This window comes from Phyllobates terribilis, unplaced genomic scaffold (genome assembly GCF_046119375.1).
Source record: "Phyllobates terribilis strain yellow unplaced genomic scaffold, ASM4611937v1 Scaffold_12__6_contigs__length_324123572, whole genome shotgun sequence".
Lineage (NCBI taxonomy): Eukaryota > Metazoa > Chordata > Amphibia > Anura > Dendrobatidae > Phyllobates > Phyllobates terribilis.
Genome location: NW_027362772.1, coordinates 265,399,542 through 265,426,722, shown reverse-complemented (window position 1 = coordinate 265,426,722; position 27,181 = coordinate 265,399,542). Strand labels below are relative to the sequence as shown.

The 27,181-nt window shown below is 44.7% G+C and overlaps 1 protein-coding gene and 1 long non-coding RNA gene across 2 annotated transcripts in view; one reads left to right on the top strand and one right to left on the bottom strand.

The window, feature by feature from the left end:
• Nucleotides 1–6,539, bottom strand: part of LOC141172588 (tyrosine-protein phosphatase non-receptor type 11-like) — a 103,444-nt gene extending 96,905 nt beyond the window's left edge. The window contains exon 1 of the mRNA XM_073656971.1: nt 6,320–6,539. Within this exon, the coding sequence (XP_073513072.1) occupies nt 6,320–6,333 (14 nt within the window). The 5' untranslated portion in view covers nt 6,334–6,539. The remainder of the gene's footprint in view (nt 1–6,319) is intronic.
• Nucleotides 6,540–6,698: 159 nt separating this feature from the next.
• Nucleotides 6,699–27,181, top strand: part of LOC141172587 (uncharacterized) — a 119,296-nt gene continuing 98,813 nt past the window's right edge. The window contains exons 1-2 of the long non-coding RNA XR_012252495.1: nt 6,699–6,853; nt 9,513–9,566. This is a non-coding gene — a long non-coding RNA (uncharacterized lncRNA). The remainder of the gene's footprint in view (nt 6,854–9,512; nt 9,567–27,181) is intronic.

The following is a 27,181-nucleotide window of genomic DNA, read 5'->3' as shown; positions in this document are numbered from 1 at the left end:
TGAAATGCTTTACAAAAAGGTCTCTGGTACCCTAAGAAATTGTGGGTCGCGGTCAATTCCAGGAAAAGTCAAACCAACAAGATAAAGTATACGTAGGGTCAATTTTGGGAAAATAAGTGAAAAATTTGAACCACAAATATAAAAAAAATAAAAAAAGTGTACCAGCCATTAATGGCAGTGCCCATTGTATAGAAAGTCTAAGAAGAATTTTATCCTTCTAAAAGGATCCATCTGAAAGAATCACGTACAATAAAGGACTTTTGGGTCAACGTGGCTTTAAGAACAACTGCTTCAAGAGCAATAAGCACCCCGATCAGACGCAGAGCATTCCCTTCTATCCGCTCTGCAGCCAGGACCAGCTTAGCTCTGCAATTAGATTTCCAAGTCGCAGAGCAGCTGCCAAATATTTACCCCGGCATGAGCCAACACACTTCCAACTATCTGAAGAATATTCAGCCCCGGACAGACAGGGATTTTGTACTCACTGCTGCAGATTTAACCAACTTTACAGACCACGCTTACGCTCTATGGAAAAAAAACAAAAAACTTTGTATCTCAATTATTCACTTGTAATTCACAAAAGTCGGGAAAAGAAAAAAATATAAATAAAATAGATGAGTATTGTAAAAATACAGGAATTATTGTCATTGGATTGTTCATAGTGTTCTGTAAATAAAGACTCTTCATTGTACAGTGAAATTTTATGAAACTTCCCAATATACTATATAAAAGTAATCTGAAGAAGCATTTATAGGGAGAGCAATCAAACATAACCCCCTAGATAGCAATGTTTTTACTAAGACCTTGCAACAGTGGCTCAGTGGTTAGCACTGTAAATAAATATATATATATATATATATATATAGTGGCAGGATGGCTCAGTGGTTAGCACTGCAGCCTTGAAGTGCTGAGGTCCTGGGTTCAAATTCCACCAAGGACAACATCTGCAAGGAGTTTGTATGTTCTCCCCGTGTTTGGGTGGGTTTCCTCCCACACTCCAAAACCATATTGATAGGATTGTGAGCCCCAATGGGGACAGTGATGATAATGTCTGTAAAGCGCTGTGTAATTAATGGCGCTATAGACTTAAAATAAATACAAACATGATTTTTTTTTTTTGGCCCTGTGGCTTGTAAAAATTAGAAAAAGTTTCCCCATTTACAATAAATTTACTAAAAGAAGACAAAAAAAAGTCCCATGGTGGTCCTAAAATTAAAAACACATACTTTTTTCCCAGCTGGTCTTTGCTTCCTCTTTGAACAGGGGACATTAGATGACCACTGCAGCCAATCTCCTAACTAAGGGTATGTGCCCACAATCAGGCTATAGCAGCGCATTTTCGCTGCGTCCGATCCCGCATGTAAATGCGCATGTGTTTATTGAACACACGTGGAGTTACAGCAGCCTATACGTTCTATTGCGGAAATTTCTGTTGGAAACCAGCGTCTCCTCAACAGAAATGGACGTGCTGTGGCTCTTTAAAGCAGCGCCGCCGGTGAGTTTACGCAGCGTCAAATAGAAGCACAGTGGGCATGGGATTTCTATAACTCCCATCAATTGTGCTTGTAATGTAGAACTCAGCATTCTGGACGCAGCACAGGTTAGCTGCATCCAAACCGTTGCCATTACGGATCGTCGGCACATACCCTAAGGCTATGTTCACACTAGGTGTTTTTTTTCAGCTGCGTTTTACAGTACCAGCAAAGTCTATGAGATTCCAGAAATCTGATGCACATACTTTGGTTTTTGTTTGATCAGTATTTTGTGTTTTTTTTGCACAATAGAGCAGGTCACTTCTTTCAGCGTTTTTTTTCACCCATTGAAAGTAATGGGTGGTGAAAAAAAACGCATAGTGTGAACATGGCTATCAGGTTTTGCTGCATTTTTAGTGGAGAAAAAAACAAAAAACAAAAAACACAAAGTACAGCAGTATGTGAAACTCATTTATTTTTTGGGATTTTACCATCTTGTGTTTGTCACCTGAGATGGCAGCTTGGATTAGGACAGTTTAAATTAGTGATGTGTCCAATGTAAACAAAAAACTAGCCAAGTGAGCTTATCCTGTAGATATGAAGTCTCAAGGTGTCCATGCTGCCCATTATGACCAGAATTGAGTTTTTTAGGTCACTGGACAAAAAAAAAAAAAAAAGTCTGGACCCTGGTGGCCATGTGCCACATGCAGAGCTTTACATGGAGTAAATGTTTACCGGTGAGGAGCTGATGGCTCTAAGTGTAGTGTACAGCCCGGAATGTAACGTCCTGTATACGGACAGCGCAGTTCTCACCGGTCTTCTATACATTCTTTCCATGTGAGAACATATCGGTTTTAGAATGTTCCTACAATAATTTGGCCTGGGGTACATTATTCTACTTCTTCTATACAGAAACTGTGCAGAAATGTCAAATAGATGTAAAAAAAAAAAAAAACTACTAACCTATGCTCCTAAGACAAGAGAAACCATAAAAGACAAAAAAGCTAAAACCTTCTGACGTGTATATGGGGGCGTCCAGACTGGAAGGATTGGGCATGTCAATATATTTTCTTTTATTTAATTTTGTTACCCCAGAAAATAAGCAGCTGTCAAAGGCATCTGGCAGCTGCTTACTCCTTTTCTACCACTGTAGATGTGTAAGCCCAGAAAATATAGGGTCTATGTGTATGGGGTGGGGGCATAGAGAAAGTCCTCTAACCCCCAAATTCTAGGGTTTCATGGGCTATATTTTGGTATTGACATCTTTTATTTTGAAAGCTCCAACAATCAGTATTATAATCCTCACTGTAAGAGGATCTCCTTTAGGCAGACGTACCCTTCAACCAGTAAAGGGGGCTCACTGGCAGTTGACAGGCACAGAATTCCTCCGGCGTCCATGCTGTGCATTCCCAATAAAGAAAAGGGACCATATTGGTTTACGACCTACGTATAGTCAGTATTACCAGGTCTACAGATCCTAGTGACAAATCTCCAACATTTTCCTAATTCCAGTGTTCAGATTCCAAATAAAGTCAAGTTCCGTCATCAGAAAAAGGTAAGTGGTATTTCCCATAAACCTATGACAAATATAATTAATCAGTGGAGAGCTGTAAACTTTTGGCCTATTGATTACTGGACAGAAGGGGCTTCCTGGTGAGTACTGCAACCCTCTGACTCCAACTGATAATTTATTGAACCCTTCCCTCTCCTAACAATGACCAGTGTTGTACAAGATAAAGACTATTTGCAAGTAGATGAATGGGAAATAAATTGCAGTATCTGGCAGCGGCCACTAAACAAGGTATGGAGCTGCAATGATTACATCGGACTGCTGCAGGTATCAGCTGATCAGTGGGTTAGCAGGTGGTGGACGCCCACTAATGAGGACCTAACCAATGGATTAGGTCATTGATACGTTAGTCCCAGACAACCATAATAATAAAGCTTTATACAACTATGGAGAGAGTTTTCTTAAGCTGGAAAACAAAATAAATAAAATGCAAAAAAAAGGTGAGAAAATTTGATGGAAATATAGGAAGAGAAAAATGAAAAACAAAAAGGTGGGGTAGTGATCGGGAAAGGGGGGAGGGAACATCAAATGGGAGAACTGGTGGAAATGGAGCAATGATAAATGGAGAAAAAGTGAAGTTATGGAGACTGAACTGGCAAATGATAGCACGAATGATGGAGCCCCTGAGGAGGCGGATCATCAAATGGGGCAAGTACAATCATCAGAGGAACCAAAAAAAGAGGTGACAAATGCCAAGGATGGGGAGAAGAAGGAGAGCAGGAGTGACAGACTGAAGGAAGAGACAGAGGTGACGACAGGAGCAATCCGTGCCTTATGCTCTGCTCTTATGTACGTTTCTATGATCCTTTTGTGGAGCAAAAGATATAAAAAAAAAAAAGTTCCCTTGTGTTTCCTACAGATATAAAAAAAATAAAAACAAACAAAAAAAAAACCAACACATTGTTCCATCTGCTCTTTTTTTTTTTTTTTGGGGGGGGGGGTAAAAATGGACCTGTATTTGTCAAAAGTATATAGAAAACAGCTACAAAGTTTCTGTTTCAAAATGGAAACTTTGCAGCATTTTTTTTTTCAATAAGCAAAGCAGTGAGAGTAACACCCACCAATACTGAGATACTAAGGATTAGATACTAGACAGCATTAAAGTGAGAATCTAAAACATAACTTTTAATACTTATAGTTAAGATCAATAAACAAAAAAATGCCACCCGTAAAAAGAGATAATAATCATTCCAGCGTTGAGACCTACCATTAACACAGTCAAAGGACCGTCTCTATATTAAACATATGTGAGAAATCACAAAGAGCTTAAAATCTATCTTCAGATGTGAAGACCAGGCTCTAGATAGAATCTGTAGAGGAAAGAAGGTGTGTATGGGGGAAACGGTCAATCGCCCTCCCTTGAAACACCAACTTTCTTTGCCAGATCCCGATATACATCAATTAAAATATCTCCAGAAATCCAATCAAATAGAAGAGCAGAGGCTTCTCAATAACACAAATATGGGGTCTGAGTGCAGATCCTACATGTTTATAATAATTTAAACATGATTATGTAGACAAAATGGAATTCTCTCTGCAGACCAGGACAGAGAGTGGAGGGACCCTTATTGATTAAGCACCTAGCACTTTAGCATCTGATTTCTCTGAAAACAAGATAGTCCCCTGAGGATTTTACTTGGATGAAACGCATAGAGAAACCAAAAAGGGAAAGTGCAGGGTCTCCATATAGGGCTAGCTGTGGACTGCCTTTGTCAGGGCGGGAGTTTTGTGGGGTTAGTTGAAGCTTGAGCCTAAAAGGGACTAATAGGGCCAGCTAGTACAACTACTTGGTCCAGAAGGAACTCCCCGGACAGTAACTCCCATCCCTGAAAAACAAAGAATGGGTGAGAGAATTCCATTTTGTTTACATAATCATGTTTAAATTATTATAAACATGTAGGATCTGCACTCAGACCCCATATTTGTGTTATTGAGAAGCCTCTGCTCTTCTATTTGATTGGATTTCTGGAGATATTTTAATTGATGTATATCGGGATCTGTCAAAGAAAGTTGGTGTTTCAAGGGAGGGCGATTGACTGTTTCCCCCATACACACCTTCTTTCCTCTACAGATTCTATCTAGAGCCTGGTCTTCACATCTGAAGATAGATTTTAAGCTCTTTGTGATTTCTCACATATGTTTAATATAGAGACGTTCCTTTGACTGTGTTAATGGTAATAATCATTCAAGCGTTGAGACCTCTCTTTTTTTACGGGTGGCATAGTTAAGATCAATAAACAAAAAATAAGTATTAAAAGTTATGTTTTACATTCTCACTTTAATGCTGTCTAGCATTTTTTTTCACAGATTTGCCCCCCCCCCCTCCCCCCCACTGGATCTGTTACAAACTGATCCCATACAGATATTTGATCTGAAGACAAGATCGATGATCCGCTCTGCCCAGTCCGTCAATCCACTGTCCGGTGCCCATTGAGAGATCTGGTGGAAATGGAGCAACGCTAAGGGGAGGGAAAGTTATGGAGATGGAAAGCCGGGAAATGATGGAGCCACTGAGGAGGCGGAAAGTCAAATGGGGCAACCACAATCATCAGAGGAACCGAAAGACAAACGTCTAGGATGGGGAGAAGGTGGAGAGCAGGAGCGACAGGTCTGATCCCAAACCGCCATCAGTGACCCGCTCTGCCCCGTCCGTCCAAATATCCACAGTACATCAATACTTCCATCACCCAGACACAACGACACCATAAAGTCAGCGGTGAAAGGGCCCCTACGCCTGAGCGTCAGAACGGAGCGTACCAGCGTCACATATACAACTGAAGCGGGAGCGGCAGATAGGCATCCAAGGAATAAGGGGAAGGCGAAACACAATTATTAGCGATCTAGTCGTGACCATGCGGGAGCTGTGGGATAACTGGACTGTCACTGCCTCTATGGGAAGATGCCATCCGCAGGAGGGAGAAGGAAGGACAGCGGTCATCAGTACAAGGAAGGAATGAGGGGGTTAAATAAAACAGCACCAGGACAGAAGTGTGTATATAATATTAATGAATTATAGTATGTATGTATGTATGTATGCATGCATGTATGCATGTATGCAGACAGACATGTGTATGTATATATTATATATACACATACAATACAAATACACATATATATGAAACATAACTATAGAGCCATTATATAAATACTCATACACACATTATACATACATTACACACATATACATATATATACACATATATATATATATATATATTATATACACACATTGCTGCGGCTGCGCTCTCAGGCTCAGCCCTTGCCCGGCTTCGCTCACCTGCGGGACGTCATGTCAACAGCCTGGCCGGCCTGTGCTGAGCTCTGTGCTGAGCTCCGTGCTGCGCTCCCCCCGGCCGCCCGGCTCGCAGTGCTGCGCAACCTCCCGCAGCCTCGTCAGCCTCATACAGATCCGGTCACCCCCAGCCCGCTTCTCCTGTAACTCCGTGCGTCCATAGCTCCTCCCACCGTCACACCCACCGTGACCACAGAGCGCGCCGCAACCACGCTCACACATCCTGAATGCAGACGCCCTCCAACCGGGGATCAAACATTTTTGACCAATGGCGCGCTGCGGTGGGCGGGCCTTGTGACGCTATGAATGTCTGATTGGCTCCTTGAATGATGTACGTCAGATTGTGGAGGCGGGTCTCACACAGTAGGCGGGGTTGTGACCCGGCCGCCTTCAGTCCGGCGTCCGCCCGCGGCTCTTGAAGATGTTGGAGAATTTCTTCATCTTTGTGGGAATTCTGTGATGCGGTAACGTCGGCTGTAGTCACATTTCCTGGCTGTGCTGCAGGGGTGACCGCTCCAGGTGCACAGAGTTTCCTCCAACAGTTTTATTTATCTGTTGCGGTAACGCATGAGTACTATCGTCTCAGTCTGCTTGATGACTTTGCGTCCTGGAAACGTCACTGTCACGACTATTGCACTGTGCAAACCTTGCTCTTGTGTCCGTAATACTTAGCAGAACATTGTGTTGCTCTGTGAATCCTCCTGGAAATGTGGGAAGAAATCCCAGTGTCATTAAAAAAATACTACATTGCACAGGGTCGACTATTCCCCTACACCCACAGCAGGGACATTGTGCAGCATGTACATGACATGTTCCTGCTGATCAGGCTTGTAGGGAGCAGGCCCAGGAGCTGAGCCCGCACACAACAGGACCTTTCAGGAAAACTTTTCAGGAGTTTCCTTATCAGCAGGGCAGGATTGCAATGACTGATAACACCTCTATATACAGCAGGTTACACAGGATTCACCAATACATCACCAATCCCCGATTGTTTGTTTTTTGGGTATCTACCAGGCGCGAAACATGAGACGAGGACTCGAGCATGTCACTGGCACATCGGTGGCACATCGGTGATACTCCGTGCGTACCCGAGCAACCGATGTAACGAGCACTTGTGCTCAACATTACTTGTCATATTGTCATCGGCTTTTTTTTTTTTTTTTTACTTTTGAAAAAAAACAAAACAAGTCTAACTCCAAGCCTAACCCTAACACAACCATAACCCTAAACCTAACATAACCCTAACCCCAAACCTAACATAAACCTAACACAACCATAAACCTAACATAACCCTAATACAACCTTAACCCCAAACCTAACATAAACCTAACACAACCATAAACATAAACCTAACACAACCATAACCCTAAACCTAACATAACCCTAAACCTAACATAAACCTAACGTAACCCTAATACAACCTTAACCCTAAACCTAACACTACCATAAACATAAACCTAACACAACCATAACCCTAAACCTAACATAACCCTAACCCCAAACCTAACATAAACCTAACGTAACCCTAATACAACCTTAACCCTAAACCTAACACTACCATAAACATAAACCTAACACAACCATAAACCTAACATAACCCCAATACAACCTTAACCCCAAACCTAACATAAACCTAACACAACCATAAACATAAACCTAACACAACCATAACCCTAAACCTAACATAACCATAACCCTAAACCTAACATAACCATAACCCTAAACCTAACATAACCATAACCCTAAACCTAACATAACCATAACCCTAAACCTAACATAACCATAACATAACCCAGCCCCAAACCTAACATAAACCTAACACAACCATAACCCTAAACCTAACATAACCCCAAACCTAACATAACCCCAAAACCTAACATAAACCTAACACAACCATAACCCTAAACCTAACATAACCCCAAACCTAACATAACCCCAAAACCTAACATAAACCTAACACAACCATAACCGTAAACCTAACACAACCATAAACCTAACATAACCCCAACCCTAACATAAACCTAACACAACCCCAGCCCTAACATAAACCTAACACAACCCTAACCCCAACCCTAAAAATATATTTTTTTTATGTTATAATTTTTATATGACTGTGTGTGAGAAAGGGGGATTTGATTAGTTATTAGCTTTTGATCACTGTGATGCGGTCTATCACCGTGATCAAAAGGAACCAATAGAAAAATAATCTGCTGTTGTCTGGTACCAGTGGGCACACTGCTTACGTGCCCGGCATTTTTTTTAAAGAAGATAACGCGGAGGGCCAGGGAATGGTGGAGGTACTGGGGGTGGGGAAGATCGGGGGCATCATTTCTCTCTTTTCTGACGTGTTCTATCATATCAGAAGAGAGAGAAATGATTGTAACAGCGGCACACTTTTTTTTTTTCTATCGTGATCGGGGACCTGAAAAACCGGTCCTGATCATGGTTTCCAGGGTCTCAGGTACCTTCAATAGCTGAAACCCCAGAAATTTTTGGACTCTGGGGGGGGGGGGGGCACTATACACTTATTTCCGATTGCTATTTTAAAACGGCAATGAAGGAATAAGGCCCCTTATCGGTCACCATTTTAATGCGTATCGGCGGTCGTTAAGGGGTTAAAGCCCTAGTGGTCAGTGTGAAAACTGCAAGATGTCTAAATTTTATTTTTTATACGGAACATGAAATGGGGAAAAAAAAAACATCCACAAAAGCTTAAAAAAAAGTTAATTTCAAACTTTGTCATTTTCTGATGACACATTTCCTTTAAAGGGAATCTGTCACCCCTGGGACTTTTCAGACCTTTACTATGGGCATACAGGTTATAGAAAAGTAAATCTATACCTACCTGTGCAGATCTAGAGTGCCCATCACATGGCCCTGTGACGTGCAGGGGAGGGGGGAATATGTAAATTAAGTAGGTAGGCGGGGATTTCTTGGCGTCCCCCGTTCACCAAGCATAGCAAAACGGATTTTATAAAAAGGTATATCAAAGCAAGCAGACCTCTAATATGGGACATACAGGTTGGTATCACCTGTATGCTCATATTAGAGGTCTGAAAAGTCCCATGGAGTGACAGATTCCCTTTAAGACGTAATTTGTTTTAATGTTCATCTACATGTAGATTTTTCTCCATAGTTAACATTATAATATTTATTTTCTTAATTTTCCACTTTGCAGACCTTACAAGTTTTAAGATCTGGCCCCTCAAATGGTCATTTGCCAGAAGGACGGGTAAGTCTGATCATTTGTACTTATATCCAATATATATATTCTAATTATTATTGTTAATTAATTATTAATATAATTAACATATTAATTAATTATATTATATCTCTTGTTCATTTTATTTTTCTTCCAACCAATCATTGCTTGAGTACACTAGAACACTTTAATTTTAAATATTACATACATTTAAATTTTATCCCTTAAGTCAAAAGTGCAAGCAAAAATAAGAAACCTTATACTGTATATCTTATTACAAAAAAAATGCCTTTTTCTTCACTCACAATACTCCTTCCCTGCCTGCTGCCCTGATCATTTTCTCTGGATTCGGAAATTAAATCCTTCTAAAGGAATCCGTACACTGAGAGATCAGGTTACATCTGCTGCCCATGAAAGTCTATGAATCAGAAGGGGGCAGTTGCAGAGGGAAAGATGCAGAAACACAGAGACTCTGCTGCTTTCTAGTACACTTTCTATCTCTCCACACTGCTGGATTAACAGCTACATTGCTCAGTACTGCTGTATAATGTTCTCCATAATGCTGCCTGTAGATCATGAGTATCTGATATTGACAGTCGGACTTGTGCCTTGTACACATGATTTTTCTCCAGCATTTCTGAATCTTCTGATGATATTATGTCCTGTGTATTGTGGGATAGTCAAAGGGCTTAATTCATGAAGGGTGGCGTTGTTCACACCAGTCTTGATGAGGGAGCGTGCTGGAGTCAGACGCTCCTGATTGATGAAGAGGTGTACGCCTTTTCATGAATCAGGAGCTTCTGACGGGTGGCATGCGTCTCCGTGCGCCATATTAGAAATCTTACTCCAGTCCGCCACTGGAGTGAGATTTCTGGTGTATGGAATGTGTAAGGTAGCGCTATTCATCACGCTGGGGGACACTCGCTTCGCGGGGTTAATTAAAGCACACCAGCCACGTTTTCTGATAACACGACATCCAGCAGTTTATTACACTTCATAACTGCACATAACATAGTCCATCTCAGTGGCTCACCGGCATGGTTATACACATAACATCCAGGAGACCTTTCCAATGGCAGACATGCCCGCTTGGCTTTAGATACAGACTTCAGCAAGGTACAACATCAATGTCCATATAAAGAACCATTTTTACCTTTGCTGGGTCTTAGCAGCTTCTCTCAGCTCTGTTCTGCCACAGCTGTGGCTTTAAGGCTTCCCAGCCGTGGTCTCCAAACCACGTGCCTGCCAGGGCTACTGCGTCCCAAACACAGGGATTTAGCCTCTTGCCTCACCAGGCCTCTCTCTTCCAGCCCCTCCAGGCTAATGGTGTCCCACACACAGGGATCAGGCCTCATGCCTTTCACACCTGTTTCAAAACTACCAGGGTTTATATATCTTTCAGTGCACATAGGACCTGAGCTGATGTCACAGTCATGTGATCAGTCACCTGAGGGGAGGTACATGGTCAGCCAGAACACACCCCCTGGACATTTTAGCAATGCAGCAAGGCGCTGCATTACATATCCCCCCTCTCTGTTCAAACTTGTGGGGTTGAACACATAATATACACAATCACATTATAACCCACGGTTCACACAGAGACCATGTACTTGACAATTGCACTGCTCAGCCTCTGGAACATTAGTCAACGACATTAGCCCATTCCTTAGGGACCTACCATCTGTCATTGTCACTGACTTCGTCAAATCACATTTCTGGGTCGTAACCTCCTAGCGGTCAGTCGTAATCTTGTCAGACCTCCCCCGCTCCCATCGGTCAGTCGTCACCTTGTCAGACCTTCCCTGGTCCCAGCGGTCAATATAGCAGTGTGACTCACTTGCCCTTGTATCTAAGGTCCGGTTCGACTCCGTACTGTCCTGTACTCTATTGGGTCGCTTGTATGGGCCTCTCAAACCTGAGTTACTGGAGGTCTCACTACCTCTACACCCACGCCCACTACCCTCAGGACAACTTGGAAGGTCTCTACCTTCTACTGTAGCCTTTCTATTATTTGAAGGGCCCTTTCTCTGTCTGGTCTCACAATTTCTAGACGGCTGCCTTCTTCTGCTGCTCAGGCGATGCTGCCTTTCCACTCGCAGTCTTGCGAGATTCAACTGTTCTACCTCTCGCAGGTAGGTCACTCGGTACTCCATCATCATGCGTATATATGCAAGACTTTCTTTCGTTCCTACAGCGGAGAATGACACCATGGCATCTTATCTGGTATCCAATCCTGACGGTCATGTGGACTGCTTACTTTCATCACCCCAGACTTCTTTACCATCATTTGCATGGTTCGGCCATTCCTCCCAATGAGCTTTCTTACCAGAACATGAGGCACCCGGATGACTTCTTCCCGCAGACTGTGAGCTTTTCTCATAAGCTCCAGTTGTCTAATGGCTTGTTCCATCTTCAACCGGACAAACCGCTTTGTGCGAATACATTGCCAGTGCATGTCACTTAGGATAGCCACCCTCTTCACTGTGACTTCGGTTGTGGACAGGACCACCAGCCGTTTAGCTTCTGGTGTCGAGTACACATTACAGGCTCCCACGGCCTTCTTAAACTCTTCATGCACTGACTCTCTGGTGCACTCTTCTCTCAAATCTTCGGGTACATCTACGAGGCACTTGTACCGAGACGTTTCTGTCTCACCAGAGGTTTCCAAGCAGTCATCCGGCTCAGGTTGCAGGGACAACTGACTCTCAGCTTCTTCATCCTGTATGCTTCTCCTGAGCCGACTCACAGCTACGACCTCAAGAATTCTCGTCTTGACCACTTCTATTTCATACTTATCTTCTTTTAACACTTTGTCAGCTCCACCTTCTCATGGTATAAAGGACTAAGTGCCACTTGTTTGCCCTTTTCCTTCTCCAAGGAGGCCTCGTTCACTGAGTGGTGCTTTGCCAGGCGACCTTTAAACTTAACAACGTCTTCCTCTAGCTCAGCTACTCGCCTCTCAGCAGCCCATCTCTGAAGCTCTTCCTGCTTCAACTGCTCCTTTAACAGTAGAGTTCTCTCAGACCTCCCTGTCTCCAATGCGCCCACTCGGCTCTCAACAGCCAGTCTCTCAAGCTTCTCTTGCTTAAAATGGGCTTGTAGTGTCTCCTTAAGCTCCTTGATCTCGGTTCTTACATCCACCGAATCATCCGAGCTTGCATTATTCGAGTAGGTATTTGTTTCATACCTCCCATCTCCAGTGGCCAACTCCTGGCCCTGGTCTGTGGCTTCTCCGATAGACTCCTCCATCTTTTTCCACTCAGCTTCCATATTGCTGATTCTTTCCTTAAGACACGTCTCTGCCCTCTGGAGATCATCACAGAACGTCTGCAGCTCCTTCACCTGAGCTTCCAGACCTAGGGTCTTTCTGCGGAGATCATCATTTTCATTACGGGTGTCCTGCAGAGTGGTCTCAACCACTTGGCGCATGTGTTCTGCATCCGCCTTATCATCCTCTAGTTTTTCTTTAACCCTGAGGAGATCCTCATAGTCTCTCTTAATTTGTTGCAGTTCCCTATTGAACTTTTCATGCCTCTTTTCTGCCTCTTCCAGGGCGGATAACTCCCGGTCTCGCTAGTACAGAGAGTCCACCAGCCGTTCCTTCTCCTGCATTAGGGGCTTTAGTTGGTCCTGGAATTGCTGCAGCTCCCTCATGAGTTCACTATGCTCCTTCTTGGATTCACACAGCTCCAGGTTGAACTGTTCGCGCAGTCGTTCTAGGTCTTGATCACGGCCAGAAACTTCATCCTGCAGCGCCTCCTTCTCAAGTTTCAACTGCAAAACCTCCTCCTTGGTTTTGCGGCGGTCCTCCTCAATTCCCTGGAACATTTCCTTCCATTGGTTAACTTCCTCTTTGCTTTCTTCCAGTTCTTGCTGTAAGTTCCTCACAACCTGGTATATTTTCTGCCATTCAGACTCCAGGTTTTCCCAAAGTTGCTGCACGTCACTCGGACACTGCTGCCTGATAGGCTCCAGCTCTTGGTTATGACTGGCCGCCTCCTCTTTCAAGGCTGTCAGATCCTGATCCTTCTCTCTCAGTACTGTACCGGAGGTTGCTACTGGCAATGTCACCTCCTCTTCTGCCTCTAAAGGAGGATCCACACTTGGAACAAAGGCACACAGCATTATATTTTCTTTACTTTCATTTTCAGCAAAGACTACAGGAGCAACCTTCTTGTGGCCCTTGCGCCGTCGACGACGAGAGGGGGACTCTCTCCCCTCGTCTAGCCCCTTCTGACTGACCTCTCTTTCTACTTTCATAGTGTCACCGTCAACTACTGGGTCTGGGTCTGTGTCACTCCCCAAGGTTTTGTGGACTAACAGGTCACCTCCCACTTTGATGTCAACCCCTTCTACTGGAGCTACCCCGTTATCAACGGTCAAATCGTCATTTTTAGGTGGTACCAACCCACAACCAGTAACAATCTTTGGTTTTCTATACTCCACGCTCTTGTGAAAATCCGCCCCCTTTTGGACACCCACACCTGTAGGGGGAATTTTACCAAAAAAATCAACAATAGTCTTAGGGCTCAGTTCACAACCTCTCTTACCACCTCCCCGGGCACTCTGGGACAATCCTGGCACCCCTGGAGAGTTCACAGAATGGTTCACTGCTGCCATTCTATATGGTGCCAACAGCTCCTGCTGTTCCTGCACCATCATGTCCTGTAGAAGTTTCTCAAACACCTGCTGCAATTCTAACCGGCCCTTTAATCGCTCAATAGCTTCAGTCTCATTTGCTGCTCCGTTCACAGCCATCGCGGTACGCTGTTCACACTAGACACTTCACACCGCACTCCCTGGAAAAATTTTCGTGGCCCCACCGAGCCACAGCAAACCAGGTTTGAGTGCAACGACAATTTTCGTAACCCCGCCGAGTTACAGCAAGATGCTTTAATCTTCGTGACCCCGCCGAGTCACAGCAAGATGCTTGTATCCACACTCGTCGTCCTGTGCCGTTACCCCTAGCAACCGGGCTGCAATTGCCCCTAGCAACAGGGCTGCAATTTCCCCTAGCAACCGGGCTGCAGTTGCCCCTAGCAACCGGGCTGCAGTTGCCTGCATTCTCGAACCACATGTAAGGTAGCGCTATTCATCACGCTGGGGGACACTCGCTTCACGGGGTTAATTAAAGCATACCAGCCATGTTTTCTGATAACACGACATCTAGCAGTTTATTACACTTCATAACTGCATATAACATAGTCCATCTCAGTGGCTCACCGGCATGGTTATACACATAACATCCAGGAGACCTTTCCAATGGCAGACATGCCCGCTTGGCTTTAAATACAGACTTCAGCAAGGTACAACATCAATGTCCATATAAAGAACCATTTTTACCTTTGCTGGGTCTTAGCTGCTTCTCTCAGCTCTGTTCTGCCACAGCTGTGGCTTTAAGGCTTCCCAGCCGTGGTCTCCAATCCACGTGCCTTCCAGGGCTACTGCGTCCCAAACACAGGGATTTAGCCTCTTGCCTCACCCGGCCTCACCAGGCCTCTCTCTTCCAGCCTCTCCAGGCTAATGGTGTCCCACACACAGGGATCAGGCCTCATGCCTTTCACACCTGTTTCAAAACTACCAGGGTTTATATATCTTTCAGTGTACATAGGACCTGAGCTGATGTCACAGTCATGTGATCAGTCACCTGAGAGGAGGTACATGGTCAGCCAGAACACATCCCCTGGACATTTTAGCAATGCAGCAAGGCGCTGCATTACAAATGACATAACTCGTCATGAATTATAAGAGCTATCGCATTGCGCCCTTTCTGGGAGAAACTGGTGTAAAGACGCCAAAAGTCGCATCATTTTGGCTCCTTAATATTGTGACTTTTCAAAGTTTTTATGCCAAAATTCTGATGTGAAAGCTTTAGTAAATCGGGCAAAAAGTCTTTGTAATTTTACTTTGAGGAATATTTTTTTTAAAAATTTTCCCTGTTCATATTGGTGAACCTCCGACCATCTTTGCTTCCAAGAAACTCTGCCTCTCTAACATGTTCTTTTAGCACTCTCCTTTGCTTCCTCCCCTACCCAGGAGATGTGGTATGATCAGACCATGTCCCTGCATGGCCAAACACTGCCATTACACAGTACACAGCAGGAGCACATTTCTAAGATTATCTCAGCACAGGAACATTTATTTTTTTAACACATCCGATTGTGGAGCCAAGATCTTTTGATTCAAATATGCTTTGTTTGTGAGAAAACCTCTTTAAAGGGTTATCCTCAACATTATCATCTAAGTTATCATCTATCCCCAAGAGTTAGAACCCTAAGATTGCATTCACATTGCGTATAGGCACCCGTTCAGTGGCCTCATCGGGACATACGTCTGAATTCCCCAGAAAACTGGATTCAGACTTATGCGCCGAAAGGCCTTTCAAAGAGAAAAATTAAAAATCCATAAGGCATCTCTAGAGAGGGGACATCAAACATATGGAACTAATTATAGCTAGAGAAGAGGGAAACTAATTGAAACAAGGGAAGTGAGAGAGAGCTGACCCTTATATCTCCATTGAAGTAGGGGCCTCCTGCAGTGACCACATAATTACAAGAGGGAGATCTGCTGGGAAGAAGACATCAAGTCTGAGATTCATTTATGCCGAGGCTACTCTTCCAAACCAAAAAGCTTCCTCTGATCAAAGAATCTTGCTAGACCTTTTGGAGCCAGTGGTCAGTGATGAATATTGGGGTCTACATCGATCCGATATTTATGGGTGATATTATCATGTGGTGCACTGGGTTCATGGACCGGGTCTGCCTAGGAAGGGGCGTAGCAAAACAGCTACCTGGTGTTCGCTGGAGCTCCTGATGGTGGAGATAGGTTGCGCTGCAGGTAGCCGCCAGGTACCACTCCTAGGCAGTCCCCGAGACTGCAGCTAGAGGTCAGGTTTAATGACAGACTTGGGCTCAATTCAGACTGGGCTGATTCCGAGACTGGTTTCAGCAGTCCGGATACACGGGATACTCGGATAGGCACACGTTCAGACACACAAATCTCGGATACTGATTCAGGAGCTGGCCGCATGCAGACCGGGGGCGATGTTCAGGCCCTGGCTGTATTAGGACCAGGGACTTGGGGTCCAGGACTGGTCGCACTAGGAACAGGGACTTCGGATCCAGGACTGGCCGCACTAGGACCAGGGGTTCAAGTTCAGGACACTGGTCACTCAAGGACTAGGGGACCTAACAACTCACTGGTAGGAGAAACTACACACTAATAAATACTGTTGCTTCAGTGACTCCCTATAAGGGAGGGAGCCTTATATACAAGATGCCCCCCAGCAATTGTCTGGGAGCCATCTTGCAGGTGTACTCAGATACTAAATACCTTCCAGCCATTGGCTGGGGGCACTTTACTATGTGCGCGCGCTGCCCCTATAAGAACGAGGGAGCACTTGTGCGCACACTAGGCGCCCCACTAGGAAGTGCTGCGAGCAGAAGCAGGAGGCACGCCAGCAGACGGTGAGGTGACTGCTCGGCCGGGGCGGTGAGTATTTCAGCGTCCCTGCATGGGGGAAGGAGGAGAGCCATACGGGGCGCTGACATTAACCTTACAGATTTATTTTTGGCGTAACAGCAAAGGGATGTACATAACACATTCACTCACATCACAGTAAGGCCAGCAGAACCTCTTAAATTTAATATTGGTCCAATGAATGGTGCTATCCATGCCATGTTTTATTTCGATATAAAGATAAAATCGCGATAAGAAACATGATGACAATATCTACCACCTGGGACCTCCAGGAGCAAAAATATCCCAAAAGTTAAAATTCTAGCAGACCCAGCACATCCCACAACCAGCCCCCATATGAGCTCACTAAGGGGAGGTATGTGGGTGAAACCTTGATCTAATAAAAAGCATAAATTGGGTTTGGTCATTTTGTCAGTCCTGGAAGGTACAGTTTGCTTTGGTTCTGTCTGTTTTCTTAAGGAGTTCCTCCCTCCACTATGCTCTGAGACATTTCTGTGGCATCAGGTTTAGTAATTTTCTTTTGTTGTCCCTTTTATTTTCTGTAATTCTATATATCGTATTGTTTTGTTCCCATGTTGTATAATCTTTCCATATTTTTATAAACACTGCCTATCTTTCTGGATTTAATACAGGGTGGTCCAAAAGTAGGTGGACAGAAAGTGTAATAAGGGTATGAAGGGGGAGATTTATCAAACAAAATCCAGTAATTTTAGATAACATTATGTGGAGTGATGAAGCTTCTTTCAAATTATCCGGCCATATTAACAGACATAATTGTATTTACTGGTATAATGAGAACATGTATTTAATATTAGAGCAACAACTAAATGAGCATGGTGTCAATGTTTGGGGTGGTATTTCAAGTTTTGGTGTTTTAGGACCAATATTTTCTGATGGAACAGTCGCAGGAGATAAGTATATTGAAATTCTAATGAATCAAGTTGTTCCCCAGTTACAGCAACAGCCTAATTCACATGACCTTTATTTCCAACAAGATGGGGCCCCTCCACATTATTCAAGAGTAGTCCGCGAGTATCTTGATGAAACATTTCCTAATAAATGGATTGGCCGAAGAGGCCCACTTGATTGGCCGGCATGTTCACCAGACTTGACCCCAATGGATTTTTTCTTTTGGGGAGTGCTCAAGAGACAAAGCTTATAGTCGAAAACCAAAAAGTGTCAGTGATTTGAAAAATTACATAAGAGATGCATTTCAAGAAATTAAAACCCAAAGAGACTTGTGCAAAAAAGATTGTTTGTCGAAGCTTAAGAGGCGACTTCAAAGCTGTGCAAATTGTAATGGAAAACAGTTTGAGCACCTGCGTTGATAAATTTAAGGGCTTTTGTATTATTGTTCAGAATAAAATTTAATTGCCAATGTTATGCTTGTGTTAGTAAATATAATTTTATATATAAATCAAAATAAATGTTATTATTTTCTGTCCACCTACTTTTGGACCACTCTGTATATAAAATGTAATAGCTGTTCCTCTTGCTCTGTAAACCGCACCCCTGAAGCCATACGCTATCAGTAACGAGTGTCCAATTAGATTGACCTGTATAAACGATTGGTGGTGGTTCCTTTTTTTTGTTATTGTGGAGTTGGCAGAGATCGTACTCGAGTATGTATATACAGTACAGACCAAAAGTTTGGACACACCTTCTCATTTAAAGATTTTTCTGTATTTTCATGACTTTGAAAATTGTACATTCACACTGAAGGCATCAAAACTATGAATTAACACATGTGGAATTATATACTTAACAAAAAAGTGTGAAACAACTGAAAATATGTCTTATATTCTAGGTTCTTCAAAGTAGCCACCTTTTGCTTTGATGACTGCTTTGCACACTCTTGGCATTCTCTTGATGAGCTTCAAGAGGTAGTCACCGGAAATGGTTTTCACTTCACAGGTGTGCCCTGTCAGGTTTAATAAGTGAAATTTCTTGCCTTATAAATGGGTTTGGGACCATCAGTTGTGTTGTGCAGAAGTCAGGTGGATACACAGCTGATAGTCCTACTGAATAGACTGTTAGAATTTGTATTATGGCAAGAAAAAAGCAGCTAAGTAAAGAAAAACGAGTGGCCATCATTACTTTAAGAAATGTAGGTCAGTCAGTCCGAAAAATTGGGCAAACTTTGAATGTGTCCCCAAGTGCAGTTGCAAAAACCATCAAGCGCTAAAAAGAAACTGGCTCACATGAGGACCGCCCCAGGAAAGGAAGACCAAGAGTCACCTCTGCTTCTGAGGATAAGTTTAACCGAGTCACCAACCTCAGAAATCGCAGGTTAACAGCAGCTCAGATTAGAGACCAGGTCAGTGCCACACAGAGTTCTAGCAGCAGACACATCTCTTCAACAACCGTTAAGAGGAGACTTTGTGCAGCAGGCTTTCATGGTAAAATAGCTGCTAGGAAACCACTGCTAAGGACAGGCAACAAGCAGAAGAGACTTGTTTGGGCTAAAGAACACAAGGAATGGACATTAGACCAGTGGAAATCTGTGCTTTGGTCTGATGAGTCCAAATTTGAGATCTTTGGTTCCAACCACCGTGTCTTTGTGCGACGCAGAAAAGGTGAACGGATGGACTCTACATGCCTGGTTCCCACCGTGAAGCATGGAGGAGGAGGTGTGATGGTGTGGGGGTGCTTTGCTTGTGACACTGTTGGGGATTTATTCAAAATTGAAGGCATACTGAACCAGCATGGCTACCACAGAATCCTTAAGCAGCATGCTATTCCATCCGGTTTGCGTTTAGTTGGACCATCATTTATTTTTCAACTGGACAATGACCCCAAACACACCTCCAGGCTGTGTAAGGGTTATTTGACCAAGAAGGAGAGTGATGGGGTGCTACGCCAGATGACCTGGCCTCCACAGTCACCAGACCTGAACCCAATCGAGATGGTTTGGGGTGAGCTGGACCACAGAGTGAAGGCAAAAGGGCCAACAAGTGCTAAGCATCTCTGGGAACTCCTTCAAGATTGTTGGAAGACCATTTCCGGTGACTACCTCTTGAAGCTCATCAAGAGAATGCCAAGAGTGTGCAAAGCAGTCATCAAAACAAAATGTGGCTACTTTGAAGAACCTTGAATATAAGACATATTTTCAGTTGTTTCACACTTTTTTGTTAAGTATATAATTCCACATGTGTTAATTCATACTGTTGATGCCTTCAGTGTGAATGTACAATTTTCAAAGTCATGAAAATACAGAAAAATCTTTAAATCAGAAGGTGTGTCCAAACTTTTGGTCTGTACTGTATATTTTTATTCCATGCGTCGGAATTGGAGTTGTACATTCTATACGCTCACTGTGAGTTCCCCAATAACTAGCCTAGCAGTGGAAGTAGCCGCGGCTTCGTTCATCACTCGTCAGCCAATTGCTTTCATGATTGGAGGCAGTGGAGGAGTGGCGTTCCTTGACAAACTGGTGACAGTGGTGGGATCTGTGCGACCACCTGGCTGTTACCCGTGACATATTGGTGGCAGCGGTGGGGTCTATGCAACTCTCCCGGCTGTTACCGTGGCAGGGGCGATGCCCCTTTGGCGCCTACTTCCAAATCCTGTTTTGAGGAGGGGGGGGGGGCGGTGTGCGGACGTATGCCCCAATGGGGCCACTGAAAGGATACCTAAACGCAGTGCGAAAGCACACTGATGGATCCACGACTTGGACTCCAAAATGCTCCAATCCATTGCTCTCAGTTTCTTTTCTGGCAGTCCAATAGATCAGGGTTCCCCAGTGTTACACGCACGCCACTAGGTTCAGTTAGGGGTGAGACAGGTTACATGAATTCTTTGGAATCCTGGGGAACCGTTACTTAGGGCAACCATAGACCATGTGCTGCATCCTTCAGTTCAATTGCTCTGAACAAGAAACTTTGGGGTAATTCATTATTTTTCTGTGAGAGGTTAATGAGTCGGTGGAACAATTCTGAAGTACTCTCTTCTTTATAGTGCCCTTTTAAAATCATCTTCAGCTGTTGTAAGGTCAGTTGACTCTTCATTTCTATCATACTACGGAGGTTCAGTCTTGGGCTGATCGCTTTCACCACCCTCTCAACGATCTCATCTGGCTGGTAGCCTTTCTGTAAGCCTGCATCTATCTGGTGCAACAAGTTCCTATAAGACAGTCTCTTTTTCTGTTCACACTCTCCAATCTGTCCCAGGATCTTGAATTCTTTCCTTATGGTGATTTGTGGTGTTAGAGAGGACTGTCTTCCTGATCAATCTAACCCGAGCAGGTTAAAGGTTCTGTCTGAGTCTGTCACCCGTTCAGAGGTTTTGGTCGATTCCTGCAGGGCTGTTGTTAGGGCTTTGAATTGTTCTTTCAATTCCTGTAGTTCAGTCTGTGGACGGAGATTCCCGCTTTTGGTAATTGGTGCCGCCCCTCCATCCTCCAACTTCAACCTGGTTAGAAACTGTGTTAGCTCCTAGAGGAATTGTGTCACCCCAGGCCTGGATGCCACAAATAATAAAGGATGTGTCTGAGAGCAGGAGGGAGGTTCCCTTGTTAGGGACAATTAGCATACAGCAACTCCTGTCCCAGGCCAGTAGGGGGAGCTGGCTGCCCCTATAAAAGCTGGAACTGGGGGCAGGGTTAGAGAGAACTGGACGACCTAGCTCAGGAGTGAGACTAGTCCCAGAGAAGGAGGGACAGTTCAGCTGTAGCCGAGAAGGTCGTGAGGCAGTGGAGGAACTGCTAGCCAGGGACGTACGGCGCCGAGAGCCTGTCCTGGCAGAAAGGGAGAATAATCTACCGGACATTGGGGTCCGAGGCTGTAAAGACTCTAAGTCCAGCAGCAGAGAACCAATCCGCGAGGGATTTCATGTCCTATGGCCTAAAAAGCCCGGAGGCTCCGCCACAACAGAAGGGACCAGCAAAGCCAAGAGAGGCCAGAGGTAAAAGGAGCCCAAGTTGCAAGCCATACGGGTGAGAGTACACGGCACGCTCAGAGACGTGGGCTATTTTACCACTAAAGGGGGGAAATAGTCAGAAAGAGCTTAGAGAGCACGGTAGGCCTACACCCTCACCCTGACCAGAGGGGCTTCCCGAGTGTTCTCAGACATCCAGGCCCCCTTCTAGCCGGTACTGATGTTGGGTCATTACCATCTGTTATAATAAAGACCCTGAACTGTTTAAGCGGACCGTCGCGGACGGAACTATCACCCCCAACATCCACCTACACTACCCTGTGGCTACACTCCTACCATGGGGAGTTATTCTACCTCTGTGCTGCACACCAACACCAGCCCCAGTGGCCTGCCCTGCAGTGGCTTTTATCCCTGACCGCAATCCACGGGTGGCGTAGTCGGACATTTAAAGCGCTGATTGATAGACCGCCATTTGGTCTGACCACCCTGAGCCACGGGACCGGGCTGCCACCACTACTACCCCCAGCATCGTACAGAGGCCCGGTCTCGAGTGTCCCGCGGCCCAGGGGGCGAGTCAGAATGTCCCCATGGTGTGTTCAGCTTCTTTCTCCCCCAGCTCATCCATGTTTGCATTAATGGCAGCTAACAGTTGCCTGCGGTTGTGTGCTTTAGAAATCTGTTCTTCTGACATCTTTATATGTTCTGCTACTGTTCTCAATTCTTCACAGGATAACTGAAAAGCAGCTCACTAATTCTGTCCATTTGTATTTCCACATCCATTGCTGCTAGTGAGTTTTCTTTAGGGCTGGTCCCCTTTAACTGGTGTAGCAGAGTTGAGTTGAGGTACTGTGCTGCTGTGTTTTTCCATACACTTTTCCTCTTCTCCCTCTACACGCTAATTCCCGCTCAGAACTCCCCGTATGGGCCACTAATGTTAAACGCACGCCACTAGGTTCAGATAGGGGCGAGACAGGTTACATGAATTCTTTGGAATCCTGGAGGAACCATTACTCAGGGCGACCATAGACCATGTGCTGCAGCTTCTCTCAGGCACAGACACGTAGGTTGTTTAACTTGCTGATCAGACACACTTGACAAGAGTCCTCATAAACGGTAGAACAGTAGTATTTAATAAGAAGCCGCACAGCCAGTGCAAGTTAAGTCTTATGAGCAACAGGCTCCAGTGACAAACAGTACAGTTTCCTTAGCAGCACAGCAATTCACAGTCTTCCCAGTAGTACAGGACAGCACAGTTCTAATGCAAAGGCACATTAATGAACACAGCGTTCTATACAGCACAGTGAGATGGAGGAGGGGAGAGGGTTTGCTGAGGGAGATGATCCCTGTGACACCATTTCTTACAGTCCTTATCTTTCTGCCTGACAATACTCTGCACTGCTAGTTCAGGATCTCTACCTGACCTGTGCTTAGCTTCACTCCTGACTTGAATCCTTTTCACTTTCAGGGGCGCTTCTGTGAGATACAGAACACACACACCACCTTTCTCTTCAGCTCCAGCCAGACAGTGAACAACTTCCCCACAATCCCCCTGGGGCTCTGCTAAACCACTCCCCTTCTCCTGTGACTGTGTTAACCCCTCTAGTTGCTGGATGCTTCTGGAGCATAACACTTCCTGTCTCATGTGCTTGTGTTACTTCTAATAGTTGCTGAATGCTTTTAAAGCAACAGCACTACTTCTGCATGTCACACCAGCTCCTGTCCTCAAGAACCACCAACAGATCATGTTTTCAGGATTTCCTTAGTATTGCACAGGTGACAATTACATGACTGGCACAGGCAATCATTCCATCACCTGTGCAATACTAAGGAAATCCTAAAAACATGACCTGTTGGTGGGCCTTGAGGACTGGAGTTGTGGAACACTGCAATAGATAGTGGAGTCTTTTAGAGCCCCTTTCTTGGTATTGGTTACACCCTCACAGGCCAAGAAGTTATCACCTATCCTAAGAATAGGTACTAACTTTCATTGTTGTTGAGAATATCCGTTATCTTCATTATTTAAGAGGCCAATCAGAAGCTTCATATCCTTTGTGATGTAGAATGGTGAAAAAACTCAATTCAGACATTTTTACTTAGGTTTCACGTTTTTGGAATTCACTGCCTAGTGCAAATGACCTGTAACTTTATTCTCAAGATCAGTTCAGTTATAGCAATACCCAATTTAGATTTTTTTTATGTATTTATTATTTAGCTATTATTATTATTTTACTTTAATTATTTATATTTTTTCCCCCAAAAAAGAATAGAAGCAAAAGAAAGCCTTAAAAAAGCCTTAAAAAATGTATTTTGTATCACCCACTTTTTCTATTTTTTTTTAAACCCAGAACTTTTTTTTTCATCCCTCTTCCATCAATTGCGATGTGTGGGGGGCTTGTTTTGTTATGTGGTGGAGCTTTAAGAATTTTTTCTTTTTCTACAAGTTTGAGCCACATTTGACATTTTGAACACTTTTTATTCTATGTCAAAGCTTCATAAGAAGACAAAATGTCAGACATCGGGGCATTCAGTAAGCCCCCAGCTGCCAGCACCCTACTATTGCCATGGTGTGATTAGCAGCTTCACCTTATCTAACCACTGAGATGCCGCAGTTGTAACTGACAATGGCATTTAAAGGGTTGGACATGTCATGTCAGGAATGGGTTTATGATGCAAGTTCTTATGACTCCTTGATATTTTTTTAAATATTTACTTTATAGTGTATTTTGTTTTTTAAATGTATTGTTTATATTATTTTATGATTTATTTAACTTTTTTTATTACATTTTTTTTAAATAAGTAGAACAGGGATAACGTATGCCGTCCCTTAGGCTATATTCACACATCATGTTTTTTTATGCAAATTTTCAGCTACCTTTTGCAGTACCAGCAAAGTCTATGAGAAACCAGAATTCTCTGTTCACACATCACGTTTGTTTTTTTTTGTTCAGGATTTTGTGCCTTGCATGGTGTTTTGGAAAATAGAGCATGTCACTTCTTTCAGCGTTTTTTCACCCATAGGAAGTAATGGGTGGTGAAAAAAACGCATGATAATTTGTATCAGCGTTTTTAGAATGGGGATGTTTTTTTTTCACAGACCTTTATGTACATGCATAAAAAGAGACAGAAGGACAGTGAAAAAAAACGCACCAAAAAAGCACCAAAACTGCAAGAAAAATCCTGAACAAAATGCTCTTGAAGATCAGGTTTTGCTGCTGAAAATTGACGCCAAAAAAACCATGATGTGTGAACATAGCCTTAAAGTTGTGAATGGCCAACGTTCTACATATAAGAAAGGGATAAATGGAGCTGCCGCTGACTTTAGGTTTCACCACTGGATTGCTCTACGACATGGCGAATGATGATAAATGATGAGAGGTCACTTTTTAATAAAAGCGAGGCTGCATTATCTTTGTTTCCGTCATATTCGGCCCATCAGGGTGCAAACTGTCAGCTTCCTGCAGAACAGCAATTTATGACAGAAAATCATTGGACTCTATAGAGTTCTCCCGGCTTTTTGACAGACACAAATCTGCTTGCACAACACCGGCGCTCCGACCTCTGCTTTTAACAGTTTCTGAATGTGTTACAGGGGAGTTCACTAGGACGTCGAAAATGCCTTGCAGGCAGAAAGGCCGTAATAATTAGATCCTGAGGTCAGAAAATACAACTGTGTGCAGCGCAGCCGTCTTGACACCCAGGGGCGGACACAGACTGTAGTGGGCCCCTGTGCAAGAAATTTTTGCCCCCCCCCCCCTGTAAACATAACCCCCTCATGTGCATCTTTCACCCCCCCATGTGCAGCTCTCATCCCCCCCATGTGCAGCTCTCATCCCCCCCGTGCATCTCTCATCCCCCCCGTGCATCTCTTATCCCCTCCATGTGCAGCTTTCATCCCCCCCGTGCATCTCACCCCCCCCGCATCTCACCCCCCCCGTGCATCTCACCCCCCCCCGTGCATCTCACCCCCCCTGTGCATCTCTCACCCCCCCCCCCATGTGCATCTCATCCCCCCCCCCCGTGCATCTCTCATTGTTACGCTCGCGCCCGGACTGACTGGCTTAAGCGTGATTAGTGATCCCACTATACCATGAACTGAGGAGTGCCTGGAGGGGCGTAACTAAGTATCAACCCGATCCGACAAGGTCGCACGGCGGCTTAGTCGACTCCGTGGACCAAGGAGGAACCGAGCAGAAGGACCAGGTGCGACTCCAGGTCAGACCCCGGTCACAGTTGTTGACCCACACTGGGGAATGCAGGAACAGGCAGGTTAGACTGGCATACAGGCAGGTGGGTATTGGCAAGTACGGCTGGTATGCATACAGGTGGGTACTGGCAAGTACGGCTGGTATGCTGACAGGTGGGCACTGGCAAGCACAGCTGGTATGCTGACAGGTGGGCACTGGCAAGCACGGCTGGTATGCAGACAGGTGGGCACTGGCAAGCACGGCTGGTATGCAGACAGGTGGGCACTGGCAAGCACAGCTGGAGTGCAGACAGGGAGATTCTGGCAAGCACAGCTGGAGTGCAGACAGGGAGGTACTAGCAGGTTGGAGTGCAGGCTGGATAGGGTCCAGTACAGACTGGGAGACAGGTACAGAGCCGCAGATGCGGTAGACAAGCAGAGTAAAACGAAACCGCCGGAGCGGTGGATAAGTCAGAGCAGAGAGAACCCACCGGAGCGGTGGGTAAGTCAGAGCAGAGAGAAACCGCTTGAGCGATGGGCAAGTCAGAGCAGAGCGAAACCGCCGGAGCGGTGGGCAAGACAGAGCAGAGCGAAACCGCAGGTGTTGTGGACAAGGCAGAGCAGAGCGGAACCGCCGGAGCGCTGGGTAAGTCAGAGCAGAGAGAAACCGCCGTAGCGGTGGGCAAGACAAAGCGGAGCAAAACCGCAGGTGCGGTGGACAAGGCAGAGCAGAACAGGGCTGAAGGTGCAGGCAGAGAGGACAGGGCTCTGTTCACATGGAACAGATTGGAAAATGCAGGAAGATGGCTAGAACACAGGAGGTGGATAAGAAGGAAGGGAAAAGGGACAAGCAGATACACACAAGGTACTTACTATGAAGTAGCGAGTGGACACAAAACTCACAAACAGAAGTACAGAGACAACGAGTTGGAGTTAGGTGCAGGTTCAGATACTGCAGGAAAAAGGAAGGTACGGACATAGAGAAAAACAGGTAATAGGCTAGGATACAGTTCAGACAAGAACTGCTACTGAAATGAGATACAAGAACGAGCCTGGGAATACAGCCCCCAGAGAGGCGGAACAGACTAGAAGTCACAGATAACAGGTC